At 43.2% G+C, this 14,577-nt stretch overlaps 1 protein-coding gene across 1 annotated transcript in view; it reads left to right on the forward strand.

Annotated features, from left to right (window-relative positions):
• Positions 1-14,577, forward strand: part of LOC138493167 (E3 ubiquitin-protein ligase TRIM39-like) — a 351,986-nt gene that overhangs the window by 287,958 nt on the left and 49,451 nt on the right. Inside the window, exons 5-6 of the mRNA XM_069620351.1 lie at positions 4,822-4,844; positions 9,864-9,982. Of these exons, the coding sequence (XP_069476452.1) occupies positions 4,822-4,844; positions 9,864-9,982 (142 nt within the window). The remainder of the gene's footprint in view (positions 1-4,821; positions 4,845-9,863; positions 9,983-14,577) is intronic.

The raw sequence follows: 14,577 nt of genomic DNA on the forward strand, positions 1-14,577 counted from the left end.
CCCAATTTAATGTTAACGTAATGTAAGTTTGTCTTCGATTGTGAGAAGCATGTAGCGTTGATGAGTGTGGGCCAGAAATGACCAGAGTCCTGAGTGTAGGTATGTGTTGATGGGGGTCTTTACGAGTTGGGCGGTGTACGGTAAAAGTGGCAGTAACGGAATTACTATCAGATGTACTGTTCTGCCGAACTATGGGCCTCATTACACGGTAGGCGGTAGGGGTTTACCGGTACCGGTAAGGGCACCGGTACTGGTAAACCCCTACTGCCTTACTACGAGTTCCCTTTGCGGGACCCGACTTTAACGGCTGGTTTTACCAGCCGTTAAATTAGGGTGCCGCAAAGGGACCTCGGAGCTAATTACGGTACCGCAATTTGCGGTACCGTAATTAGCACCTTCCCCATTCCCATTGTGCCCTATGGGGGCAAAAAAGGGAATGGGGAAGAGCCTTGGTGAATGGGGAATTACCGCCCCCGCTCACCTTGGAGTAGGGCGGTAATTCCACCATCCACCAAGGCGGACACGGTAAAATACCGGCGGCAACCATGGCGCTAAAAGCGCCATGGTTACCGCCTACCGTGTAATGAGGCCTTATTAGTCTGATGTAATACCGTCAACGGTAATTCCGCCAAATGGTAATTCCGGCAACTGTAATACTGTAATAAATAACAAAGGGTAACTTGAAAAGAAGCACCTTGAATAATCAAACATGACTTATGCTGTGTATTTCTGAATGGTATCAGTGCCGCCTAATAGGGATGCACATTTCATATACCACGCAAGGATGATGAAACAAAAGAGTAAAAATCATCTTAGACACTACCTATTAGGACTACCCCCTTTGTTACAATATTATTAACAAATCAACAGTCATTTGCATGGTCTTTTGCCCCTACTGGTGTCCTCCAGGACCTCTGGAGCCAGATTGCGCACTGAACGGGGCTTTGGGTTAATAGGCAGTGATCCCTCTGACAGAGGTGGATGGATCGGAATCAGACCCCAGGTTACGTTGCATGGCCAGAAGCATTCTGGCCTGCAATGCCTCCGCAAAGACCGAGATGCCCTGTGTCATTTCCCTCACCCTCTGCCCGACAACAGTCAGAGCGGCAGATGTTATGGCCGACTTCCACTGGTCCTACTCCATGACCCTCACTATCCTCTGTGAGGCTCCCTGCACACAGTCACGCATGGCCTGTAAATGTTGGACCTGGGATCCCACAAGTGGCTCTAGGTGCACCTGGCAATGGTCCATGTCATCAAGCCTTCTCAACCTGGCTTCCTGTGATGGATGGATGATAGGCTTAGGGCTATGGGGGGGGGGGCTGGGGCTGAAACAGGATGACCCGTATGACCAGCCATCGCTGTCACCCTCTGACTCCTGGCCACACTGGCCAAGTTGCTGGGTGTCCCACTCAGGTGATGTGGGGGTAACATGCGCCAGGTGGGTGGGTGCGTGCACAGTGACCTCTGTGCGCCTGCCAGCATCTGGCTTCCCACTCATGTCCTCAGTGGTCATCTGTTGGGGGGCAGTTGCAGGTTTAGAGGGGTGCAGTACCTGCAGCAGTCTCATCTCATGACGTGCCAGCTCTGGCATGTGTGGTGCTGCTGGGCCCTGGTGTTGTGATCCTGCCCTTTCTCTTCCCCCTCCCATCGTTGGGCGGTGCAGGGGTGGTGGCTTTTGGCATTGCCCAGGATGCCCGGCCATGTGATGTGGATGTGTCTGCATCCTCATCCTCCTGCGTCGCCTGTGAACCTGTTGAGCAAACAATGACATGCTGTTACTCATCATGCATACTTGTACGTGGGCTTGCAAGTCACGCATGCTACATGGTGGAGGGACACCCTACATATCTGGTCTGAGGTGTATAGTTGATTTTAGGCCTATATGGCCACTGCAAGGTGGGGTTAGTATCTGCTGCGGGTGTACTACCCATTGGCATGTGGTGGCAACTTCCCCTGTCCATTGGGCCAATCTGTGCAGAGGGACAGATGCTTGAGATGGTAATTTGGCCTGTGCATTGTCAGAGCAAGGGGGGATGTTCAAACTCACCAGATCCAACTTGGCTGCTTGTTGGGAGTCATAGACAAAAACATCTGGGGGGCTGTAGGTTTCTACGCCTGGTCTGGAGGAATGGTTATTGGGTGAAAGAGTAACCTACCGTTGCTTATTTGCACTAGATTTTAATAATATGCAGAAACAAACTCTTGCAATGTGCCCCTGTGAGCATTGAGATGTTCTAAGCCCTTGCTTTAAGCACACTTCATTCAGTATTCTTGTACAGAAATTGCAATTTTGGTTTCAGACTATGGAGCCAGGTTTTTAAGTACCTGCATGCAATGTGATGATAAGAACTGGTTTAGCATCTCACATGTGGCATTGGTGAATTTAAGATGTGTTTGACCTTACCATTGATTATTATTGTGTGATAGTCACCAGTCTTTAGTTGTTGTTTGAAGCAGCCATGCAGGCTTGTATTTATGCATGATGTGTGTACATGCAAGGGACAACATGCCTTTAATGAAAATGATTCACTCATTGTTCAACTACCTAATAGTATGCAATCAGTAAGAGACACGATGCTTTTATCTAAAACAGACATCACTCATAGCGCAGCTTCAAATAATATGTAGTCAAAAACAGTCAGTTTAACAGAAGAGATATCATCCATAGACACAAATACAGGGGCAGGGGGCAACTGAGTCCTTAGTTCTTTTGCATGCACTTCACTCTGCCCCCATAGAGATGTTTACAGTGTTCACTTTCTGAGTGTGCATCCTAAATGAGACTGCCGTCAGTGTGGCTGGAGATGAAACTCTGCTGGCTTTAAACTCATGTACATGAACTGTGTTTGTGGTAATACAGTGGGCCTCATTACAAGTCGGCGTTACCCTGCTGGTGCTACCGGCGGGTTGCCGCAGGACTTGCAAGATTTAGCCTCGCCTGGCTTGACGGTAACACTGGGGGATTACAACCCGGGCGTTCCGGGAAGTCAGGCGCTGGTAATTGTTAATCCCCATTCCCACTTGAGTCCCATAGGACTGCATGGGAATGGGAACCACGGATGCACTGGCTCCGTTATCAACGGTGCCGGTGCTTCCGTGAAACTCTTCGGGCACCCGTCCACAGAGTTGTACTGTGCCGCTCTGGTAACACGAGTGCTGGTAGGTTTACCAGCACCGTTGTTATCGACTGGCATAGTTATAATGAGGCTCAGTGATTTTGAGCAAAGTTGGGCATCTATACCCAATGTTGAATTCTTTTAAAGTAGAGTGATGTGTCCTAAAGCAGAAAGCTATCAAGATAGCTCAACAAGTTGAGTGACTGTTGTTAAAATATTACATGCTTCAAGCTGCCTGTTAATACTCTGGGCCTTATTACAAGTATGGCGGGCGGATTTACTGTCGAAATACCACCAAATTTGTAATGCAGCCCTGTGGCTTTTTGAAATCCCTTTTAAAAGGTATGTGCTGTAAAATGTACCATTCATCCAGAGGAGGGGTTGGGCTTAATCATATTCATGGTGGGAGTGAGGGAATTTCTATCCTCATAATGAAAATCAGCATTTGTCTCCCCTGAACCCAAGGCTCAGTTTCCTAATAACTGCTGGCAGCAAAATAGAAGCATTTAAATGTGATTGAGCATTTTGATGAGACAATAAATATGAGTCAAGGCCTCATTACAAGTTTGCCGGTCCGGATACAATGGTACCGGTAAGCTTACCGGTAACGTTGTTTCCGGACCGGCAAACTCTGAGTTGTGCCTGGCGGAATGAAAGGCACCCGCGAGCAGAACATGCCTGTAGCACAGGCACCTTTATGGAGAGTGTCGGTCCCAAAGGCATCCCCATTCCCATTGGGCCCTATGGGGCGCAATGGGAATGGGGATCACCCCATTCTGGCACCCGCGAAAGGGCAATTACCGGGTCCGGCGGGGCCGGAATACCCTGGTAATTGGCCATTCGCGGGTGCCGCACCTTCTTGCAAGTTTGGAGGTAGCCTTGCCTGTTTTACCGGCAAGGCTACCTCCAACTTTGTAGTGAGGTCCTGTGAGATAAAATACTCAAGGGAAGAATAACAGGCTTTTTATGGCAATATCCCACAAAAAAATGAAACACAGATTAAAGAAATCAAATGGTGCCTTTAAGTTTAAGAAATGTTTCCCAATGGAAATTGTATTTTTATTCTTTAATATTAAATTGTAAAGAGATCGTTTAGCAAACAACAGTTTCCCCAGCATATTGAGAGATGGCCCCTGCCCCAGTGTTACCCATGGCCTATCTGTTGCCTGTGGTGTCTGCTTCAGGCCACATGGAAAGACAGGGTAAGCAACAAAGACACTCTGAAACGTGATGGCCTGCAGGTCAGAGGTACATCTTTAAGTCCGCTGAAAAACGTAGTTCGCCAGAAGGATGGGAGGGGCAGAGCACTGATTAGGAGGAAGTGATTTCCCTCTTTTGCCTACCACTTGTGATACCTACAGGGACTGTGTGTGACAGAATACTTGAACAGGCTCTCCTCTACCTCTAGTTAAGGGTTTTCCAACTCTACGCCTCGATAGCCGGAATCCTGATAGGTTTTTAGACTATCCCTTATTAATATTCATGAGAAAAGATTAGCATAAATTTAGAATCCGTGTATGCAAATTTATCTCATGAATGATAGTGAGGGATATCCTGAAAACCTGTCAGGATTCCGGCCCTCACGGCCTGGAGTTGGACAACCCTGCTCTAGTTCAAGCATTTTTACCACAGGAATCCTGGCTTATCCCACACTGATCGCTTTCCCTTTCTCTCTCTTTTCTCTCTCTGTCTGTTTCTCTAGGACACGGCGGGCCTCATGAGCAGGTAGAGGTTTACTTTCTTACCAGATTATTATATGGAAACAAGTGATCCCACCAATGCAAGGTATGGTATCTTGCAGCAGATGCAAACAGGATCCATGCTTTGCCGGTACTCTTTCATGTGTTCCCCCATGTTCTGCAATGACATTACCTCTGGCTTGGGGAGCATAGCGCTCATCCTATCCCTTTGATTTGTACCCCATGCTGACAATAAACTTACCATATGTACGAGAATAGAGGTGTCATCGGTGGAATAGGTTTAACTCTCACCAAGGCTCTATACAGGTTGCTTGTAAATTTGGTACTTTCCACTGACGCCAAAGCAAGAAAATTAGTAGCATTTGGTTCCAGATCACAGACAAATACACCCATGTCTGCGGCAGATGAGTACTCGGGCCCGTTTGTATTGTTTTGCGCTGTTGCAAATGAGTGGAATTCGGACATTTAAAAATCCTTCTGAGAAAAGAGAGGAAAAAGGGAGAGACAGTGATATAGAGGGAGAGAGTGCAAGATAAAGAGAGAGGGATAGGGGCAGAGAAAGGGTAAGAGAGAGATAGAGAAATATTCTGAAAGATACTCAATAGGCAAATGTGATATTTGATTACTCTCAAGAAGAAAAAAAAAACAAATACAGAGACAAAAATAGCATTTTTGCAAAACACAAACAGGAAACCTATAATTGGGTAACATTTAGATTCAATTGACTATTAGAAGGAACAAATCCTCTTTGGCTCTCTTTGTGGGAACGGTAGCCAATCAGGTTGATTGAAACTTCAGCTGACTCTAACGACCCAAGCCAGGATTTGGAGAGAGCACGTGAACTTGCTCTCCTACCAGCCCAGCCCTACACCTAAACGCTGCTCCATCTCCCTCCATCTGCATGCACCGCGCCACGACTTCCTCCCTCTTTACCTTTTGGGATGGTGAACTGTCCTCCTCACACCATGGCTCCACACATCCCACCGCCACAGCCCATCAAAGCCGCGTTGAAAATAGAAGAGGGGCCCTGCTCGGAGCACCCACTTTCATCGTCATAGCAGCCATTATGCACGTGAGCACGCTGAAGCAATTTCGTTGTTTTTTTATATGCACTTAGCCAACCTCGAAACGGTTTGTCACAGGGTGCTGATAGAAATAACCTGTTTCATGGGCTTTACTTGCCCCTAACGCCCAGTTGCCTGGCGTTAAGGTCAGGGGAGCCACCAAGGGGTGACCATGGGGGGCCATGACCACCCATATAAAAACTCTGGCCCCTCCACTCATTGAATGCAACTTCGCCCACGCCGGGCCAGGCCACCCCTATGAAAAATGTCTGGGGGCACCACTGGTTAAAGTCCAAGCGAATAATTTGGGCCCAGGCTGTTACCACTGGTAAAGTCACTGGAACGAGTTATTGTTTCTTAAATGATATTGAGAAAGCCCTCTATAAATACTTACCAAGTAGAGGAAGATGCATAACACATTTCTCTCAGGGCACATCTTAAAATAAATGTCTTCAGCTGCCAGAAAGCATTGTTATTTCTTCTACAAAAAAAATATTTGGAAGAATAACCACTGAGAAGAGTAGGGCTAAAGGTAAATGCTGTCATTGGAAGCAAGCAGATAGGTTACGTCTGCACTTCATGAAAATAAAAAAAAAAGATATAATACTTTGGTTCAAATTAGACTGTGGCGAAAAGTAGAACACATACTTTTTGGAGTAGAAAATCTCTTCACAAAAATGTACACTGCCAGATTATTTTCTAACCCTTTTGATGGCATACTCAAGGAAGGATTTAACACTCACGTTGTTTGCAAAACCTCCCTCAAAAAGCTACTGCGTAGGATTTTGTTTATCTATGATACATAATCGGAGAACTGGAGTAGGGCGAATTCACTTATTATGATTAAAAAAAAATCTCATATTACTGGCACAATAACAAAAACATTACAAATCCTTTTATAGCCTAAACATTAAACTAGGATTTTGGGGTGGGAGCACAAAGTTTTAACAATCCTGGGTATATCATTTTGAATATTTCTTTTGTATTTCAGTGGGAAAATAAGCGACACTGTGCAAACTGTTAACTGTTATTTTGTCCTTATAGACTATAATTGGGAGACACTTGAAAAAAACAACAAACATATACTATTTAAATATTGCATAATTATAATCAGTGATGCCATATATTGTTATCAACTATTAACCTAGTGTACATATACTGTTTAAGATAGCAAAGGCATAATTTATATACCAGGTTACAAATAAACACATTTTTTAATTAAACAATAATGAAATAAAACAAATAGTGCCTACGAATTGCAATTACAAATACAAATAAAAAGAATAGAAAATAATTTGTTTTATGAGGTATCATTACGAATTTGGTGGTGCAGGAAAAAGTGGTGGTCAAAAGGCACTAATTACATTACTGCACCTTTACTGTCACTTTCCCCTACCACCAAATTACAACTTTGTTGGAGACATCGACTCCACTTTACCTCCAAACAATGGTGGCATTAATGCCCGCTGAATTACCTACCACCCATGATAGCTCCTTCAAATCATCGATGGAGTTCTATGCACACCAAGAATGGTGGTCAACACTGCCATTCTGCCACTCGTTATTAGGTGGATTTAGTCCAATATCTGAGTTTGGCAGCAATTCCTCAGGAATTACTGACAAACTCATAATAAGGTCACAGTGATGAAAAACAACTTTAATAACTATACGTCAAGGTTTAGAATGGTTTGGAAAAATCTTTGTAATATCCTTCATGATATTTGCATCAAGCAAACGTTATTGATGTTTTAGAAATGTTTAAACTGATTGGTAAAAAATACAAGATTTGTCAATGCATTTGCAATTGTTTACCATCGAATCCCAGCTATGTTTAAAGTTGTAATAGTTATTTGGCTTTAAGGAAAAATTGGGATTGGGTGGCAAAATATTCTGCAACACCTTTATGACAATATCAGAAAACCTAATCCTAAAGGTTTAACGTTAATCAAATATTGGTTTCATGGTTGGTGAACCTAACTTACTTCTATAACTTTGAACAGCCAATTCCCACTTTCTTAAAGTTAATAAACGTTATTGGCATCCAAAGAAAAGTTTAGATTAGCTGGTAAAATGTATGAATCAATTTTATAATCTTTTGCAAGCAAGTCCCATTTTTTTTATAGGAAATTACATTTTTGGAATAAAGAAATGTGGCGATTAGTTGGTAAAATAAACCTATAGCAGTAATTCAGACGTCTGGAATACTATGTTTTATATCATACATAAACAATATCAAGCTTTGTAAGGTGTGAAAATGTTTTGCATTTTTCAAAATAATAGTTTCTAATCAATCAAACCAATATATTTGGATTATGTTCCAGCAAATGACACACAAGTAGTGTCATTAATTGTGTAGATTTTGAATTCTAAAAACGCTATTATGGCTGACTTTTTCCCCCCTTGCACTTTAGAATTAAAAGAAATTGGCCATAAAGTGAATTTCATAGGATTGGGAATAATCTGTTCACATAATCGTCAAATCTTAGTACAGGAATCAGTCCTATTTCACACATTCCTAGAGAAGAGTAGAATTTTAATTGGCAATGTTAGCAGGGATATTGATGTTACACAGGATCACAATACAAAGGCAGCTCCTTTTGACTTGTGTAAAACAACCGGTATACTCATAACCTACATGCAGTCACTCATTTTCTCATCTTTTCTCTCTTCCTTCATTGTCAACAATTTTGTCAATTGTCATCTTGCCCTCCCCGTGAGGTTCTCCTGCATTTCACCAACCCTTGGGGTACTATTGGGCAGTAGCTGCACCTCCCTAGCCTCGTGGGAATGGGTTCCCACCTGGGGAGAAGTGACGGCACCTGGTAAATCGTCACAATCAATACAATTGTTCAGATGATGACTGTTCTCACCATTCTCTTATTGGAGGTGTAATGTTTGCTGGTGTTACATTGTCCATGTGTCTTATGTGAACTATGACTGACACTGGCAGATGATCTTATCTCTTATGCTACTCACAATGACCATTTTATGTATTCATGTTTTTCTGTTTTATATCACAGAAACTCCATCTCCATCCTCCATTACCATCCTATTCTCATCCTCTAGTGAATCTCACAGAGTAGAGACATGCCTTATTGCAGAGGAGAGATACATGCCATATCCCTCAACTAAAGCCCAACCTCATGCCACAGTCAATTGCTTCTGTCCCCATTTCACAATCGAGGATCCTTTACTCAACTCACAGTAGAGTGTCCTGATCCCATTCCAAAGTAGGGTTCTGACCCGATGCCAAAATGGTATAACGTTGTTTAATCGACAGTCATTTTTACGACTGCCTTTTAAACTACTGTAAAATTATGAAAGAGGTCATCGAAGTTTTTTGGGCGGGGTGGGAAAAGTCAGATAAGGGGTTGGAGGGTCGGGAATAGTACAAAATAGGTGGGGTTGAGGGAGGAAACCCCACGGCAAAAAATTATTTCGATGACCTTTTTTGTAATTTTTTTTCGTAAAAATGACACACGAAGAAAGAACATTGAACCGCCAAAAAAGAATGAGGTCCTTACCCTACAGTAGAGTGTCCTGCCAGACCCAAAGCATACTTCTGTCCCTGATTTGCAGCAAAGCACCAGATTCCTAACCTACAATAGACGTCCCATCTGAACCAATGAAAGTCCAACAAGCACTCATTAAACTCACATTGGAGGCCCGCGTTACAAGAGAGGTTGCTCATTCCTCATTTCCGTTGCCTTGTTTATTGTTAACCCTAAATTTTCCTTCATGCCTCTCAAATGAAGGGCTCTGTGTTCTTCTTTTCGGCTGTTACAAATGATCTCACAGTCTGGGTTTCTGTGAATCCTGTAAGGACTATGATTCTTCTCAAAGTGCTGTGTCCATTTACCTCCTTTTTTTGCTGGCCAGGCATAAGTGTTTCTCTTTAAACTAATTGGAGATGACCCCTGACCTCTACTTACCGAGAAGGTGATGGAAGGTGAAATTTGTCACTGATATTTCTTCCGCAGGTGTGAAGATATGAAAGATATGAGCCCTTTGGTGGATCAGTTTCCTAACATTGAAGAGACGATAAAGACCCTCTCCCAGCAGTACGCCATCCTTCAGAGGAACATGGAAGAAATGACTGGTAAAGGCTAGCTTGCTATGCTTGCACACCTGAGTAATATGCCTTTAAGATTGAGCTGATTTCTTAACTGGAAGATATACAATGAAATGGGTATCCTGCCTGGTTCACGTCACAGAGTAGATCTCTTTCATTAAATCATATAACTTTTGGCAGAGGCTGTAACTTCTAGTTCATATGGATATATTGTTAAATCATTTGCGGGCGAGTTGTGGCCCTCTAGATGTTTGACATACAACTGTCATGAGCCCTAGGCATCATAGCCAATGCAGAGTAATCATGGTAATTAGTTGGACTCTGAAACATTTGGAAGGTTGCACCTCGCCCGCCAATTTCTTGAGTCCAATAGCACTTACATTCTACTGTTCTCATTGAATTTGTCCTTAGAGCAACAAACATCACTCTACACAATTCCTATATGTCAGCTATAAGATTATTGCCCAGTTTGGTCAAGCTAATTTGAATACGTCGTGCTCATACTTGAGCTGACACACAATGCACAATGCTTGCAGAAAGTGTGTGGAGTAACCAAGTTGGCAATTTACAGATAACAACTGAACACTAGGATGTAGTAGTTGTAACAGAAAAACTGTATTCACTTGTAAGTTGTCCTCATTGACAAATAGGCACTTCACAGCCTCAATCCTTTCAAAAACGGGGATTGAGGGCTAGAGGCTCTGCACATCAAGTGCAAACAGAATATCCAATTCTGACAATGTTGAGCGTTGTTCTTCCAAAATGTTTAGGACATTTTTTGTATATTTTACATACAATTCAGTCCCTTGCATCAGAGGTTAATAAGTGCCAAGGGCGAAGTATCTCGTCCTTGGGATTACCTCCCTGTTGCCAAGGACGAGATATCTCGTCCTTGGCACTTAAGTGGTTAATGAAAGAGAAAACGTTAGAAGGCATTGAATAGTGAAACACCAAAATCACCAAAAAAAGGCCTTGGCACTGGAGGGGGGGGGGGCATGGCAGTTAAAAGAAAGTGATCATTACAATATCCTAAAGGTTCAAGCACAACATTAGTACTTGCAACTATTGAGCACCCATGGGGATTTCTTAAACACTTGGGCATCTCCGGCGACTTCAAGAGATACAGAGCATCTGCAATTTACACCTCATAGTACTTTTTATTAACATGTTAATAGTCTTTTGGTTGACACATTTGAAAAATGAGTATTACATGATTTACATAAGATTGCTTTTAAAAAGTGTCGTAATCAGGTAATGATGATTAAATTATTAACATTTTGGATGAACAACGCTTGTTGGATTGTTAACATTGAGTTGATATTTGGTTTCATTTTAGCTTTTACATCAGTTTTGGATTGATATAGGATTTTCATGCATTGTGGTGAGGTACTTAGTGTGTTTTTTGGGGGGTAAACATCACTTTTGCCATATGGGAACTTTGTAGAATATGTTTTGTTGCATGTTATGCTATTTTCTTTTTACCACAAACAGGTAGAAGGTACCTGTATAGGTAAGGTATATAATCGTATATAGGTAAGGTATAAAAGGGGGTGGAGTGCAGGTGGAAAGGGTGGTGCAGGGGTCTCCCCTTGCTGTTTGGTGAAAAACAAAATGGCAAAATCGTCGAAAATAAATTTGGCGGATTTGCCGCCAGGCAAGAAAAATGCTGCAAAGCTTCATAGAACCGTTTTTTGCACATTGGTTCACAGTTGTTACCTTAGCACTTTAGAACATTGGTAACTTTGAGGAATTCTTTGGGAATCATATGATTATTGTTTTGGTTTACTTTACGTGTCACTTTTACAATTAACACACAGGGGATTTGACGAGACTTGTTGTGGTTCTCATTTATGGATTATGTAGGATTTGGATGTTATGTTTGTTTTGACTTTGCTGTTTGGTATTTTAGGGTATCTCAATAACTTTGCATTTAGACACATATGTTCGTTAAGATTTACTATGATTTGACAATGTTGGATATTGCCAATGATGTACTTATCTTAGTATTGGACTTGTTACCGCTGGTTTACATGCATTAGCTTTTCTTCACATTGTTTATATGTTTTGTGTTGATAACATTTCCTGAATTCGAAATGAAATGAAATGAAATGGTATTTTATTTATATCGCGCTCATACATAAGTGTTTCAGTACGCGACCAGGCAAAAAGGGAGGGGAACAAGGGAGAACAAAAAAGAAAACAGCAATCTTACTAGGCCCAGTGACATATAAGAAAGCGCAAGTGCATGGAAATGGGAAAAGGAGGAAGGTGCATGGAAGCGGGGGAGAAAGAGCAAAGTGCGGAGTAGAGGGTAGAAAACAGAATAAATATTAAATAAAATAAAATAAATAAATAAGGGCGATAAACCATGGTAGTGCAGCCATCAAGTGGCAGGTGAAAGTTAGTCAGAAAGGTATATCTGATAAGTGCAGAAGAAACGTGGGAGGGGGCCTGTATGGGTACAGATACAGAACCCTAGTGCAGAGAGTGGCCTGGAGGCACTGCTGGAGGGTGGCAGGGTGAGCAGGTACCTGGGCCCGAATGACAGACGGTGGCCAGGTGCACGATGCCAAGAGAAGAAACAGATCAACAGAGGATAAGGGGGGCAAAGGCAGAGGCAAAGAGGAAGGTCTTAAGATGCTTCTGGAACCGGAGATGGTTTTCCTCAAGTTTCAAGGCAGCCAGGTGCCTGTTCCAAAGGGAGGCACCAGCCGAGGATAGAGATATATCCCCAGCTCGTTTCTTAGCAAAACAGCTAACCCTGAGGGAGTTAGAAGTAGAGGAACGAAGGACTCGAGAGGGGAGGTATTTACGGGAGATAGTTGAAGGTATTTTGGACCAAAGCCCCAGGAAGCCTTGTGGACAATGCAGAGGTTTTTAAATCTAATCCTTGCATCCACTGGGAGCCAATTAAGGGATTTCAGGGCTGGAGATATACAATCCCAGGGCTTGAGGCCAAGGACAAATCTTGCAGTCCTGTTCTGGATTAGTTGTAAGAGGCGGAGAGTGGAGGCAGGCAGATTTAGAAAGAGGCTGTTATCGTAATTCAGTCTGGAGAGAACCAGAGCTTGGGAGACAGTGAGCTTTTGAGGGAAGGAGAGGAAAGGCAGAGTACCTTTAAGGAGGTGCAATCAAAAGTTTGACTTTTTAGAGACATCAGAGATGTGTGCGGAGAAGGAATGTGTAGAGTCAAAGATAACACTGAGGTTCAAAGTCACGCAGATGGGGGTAGGAGGAGTGCCAAGGGAGGCCGGCCAGAGATTGAGAGGAAAGGATGGAGATGGTGTACCAATAAGAAGCATCTCGGTCTTGTTGGCATTTAGACATAGATCGTTGGCGGCACACCAATTTTGAATGGCGTTTAGACAATCTGAGATGAGAGAAGGAGAGGAGGAGACTGAAGGACCCTGAAAATGAGTTGTGTCATCAGCATAGCACTGGAAAGTTGAGCAGAAAATGGAGATGCAGTAGCGAGAGTTGCCAGGCATTGGTTGAAAAGCCAGGGCGAGACGTTAGACCCCTGGAGGACACCACGTGTGTAGAGGGACATAGATGATAGGAAGGACCCAAGTTGTACCTGGGAGGGTCGATCAGAGAGAAAAGAGGTCAGCCGGGCCAGAACCTGATCAGTGATACCCAGGTTGTCACTGAGACGATTGAGCAGGGTGCTATGCATCGGCGTAATTATAAGGGGGAACGGGAGGGATGAGTCCCCCCCAACTTATGTGGCATGCCTTTTGTCCCTCCCATCTTTTGGTGGGAGGGTCAGGGGGGCGCATTATGGCCACCGCATTCAAGATCATGTAGTTTGACAGTGCGAGCCTGGCTGAGGTGCCCAGCCGGGCTCGTGCTGTCTCATTACATAATGCTGAGCTCAGCTCAGCTGCGTGTATGTTTGTTGCAGGGCTGGGCTGCAGTCTGACACTAGTGAGGGGTCACATTTGTACAATCACATTTGGGGTCAGGGGAGTATTCAGCATTGCAACATTGGGGGGTGAGGTGAGCCACGAAATGCAGTGTGTGTATGCAGTGTGTGTAATAGTCTCATTCACAACCCCAAACTGGCCACCCCATCCCAAATCTACCTTTTTGGTAACATTAATGGAAGATGGCATTTTTACACATAAGAAAATAAATAAAACTGCAGGATCATTGCAGATGCAGAAAACTCATCTATTAGAGCTCTTTTCCAGGCCCTCTGGGGCAAAATACAAGGAAACCTCCTAATTTGCATATGGATTGCACCAACAGAAGTGACTTTACAGAAAAGGACATTGCAAGGAGTATCATCAGTCTTTGATACGTGGAGGCACCATCGAAGTGACTTTGGAATAAGTTGCCATAAGTAAGCCAAATGGCAAATAACTTTGAGGTGCAAAATACCTAAATTGCACTATTGTTATATATGGAGCAATTCTATAGTCAATAGGTTTTTTTGTTATAATAGCATGAAATATTAGCATAAGCTTTGAAGTTAATAAGAATCACGTACAGGGCTACAGATAAGACAATGTGAGTAAATGAATTGCCCAGGATCACACACTTTGTTAAATTGTGAAATTGGGATGTAGACAATGTAAGCAACTACACATCTTCACAGGTTTAGTTGATATAGATATTTA

Source organism: Ambystoma mexicanum, chromosome 10 (assembly GCF_040938575.1).
Source record: "Ambystoma mexicanum isolate Mex_15411 chromosome 10, UKY_AmexF1_1, whole genome shotgun sequence".
Taxonomy (NCBI): domain Eukaryota; kingdom Metazoa; phylum Chordata; class Amphibia; order Caudata; family Ambystomatidae; genus Ambystoma; species Ambystoma mexicanum.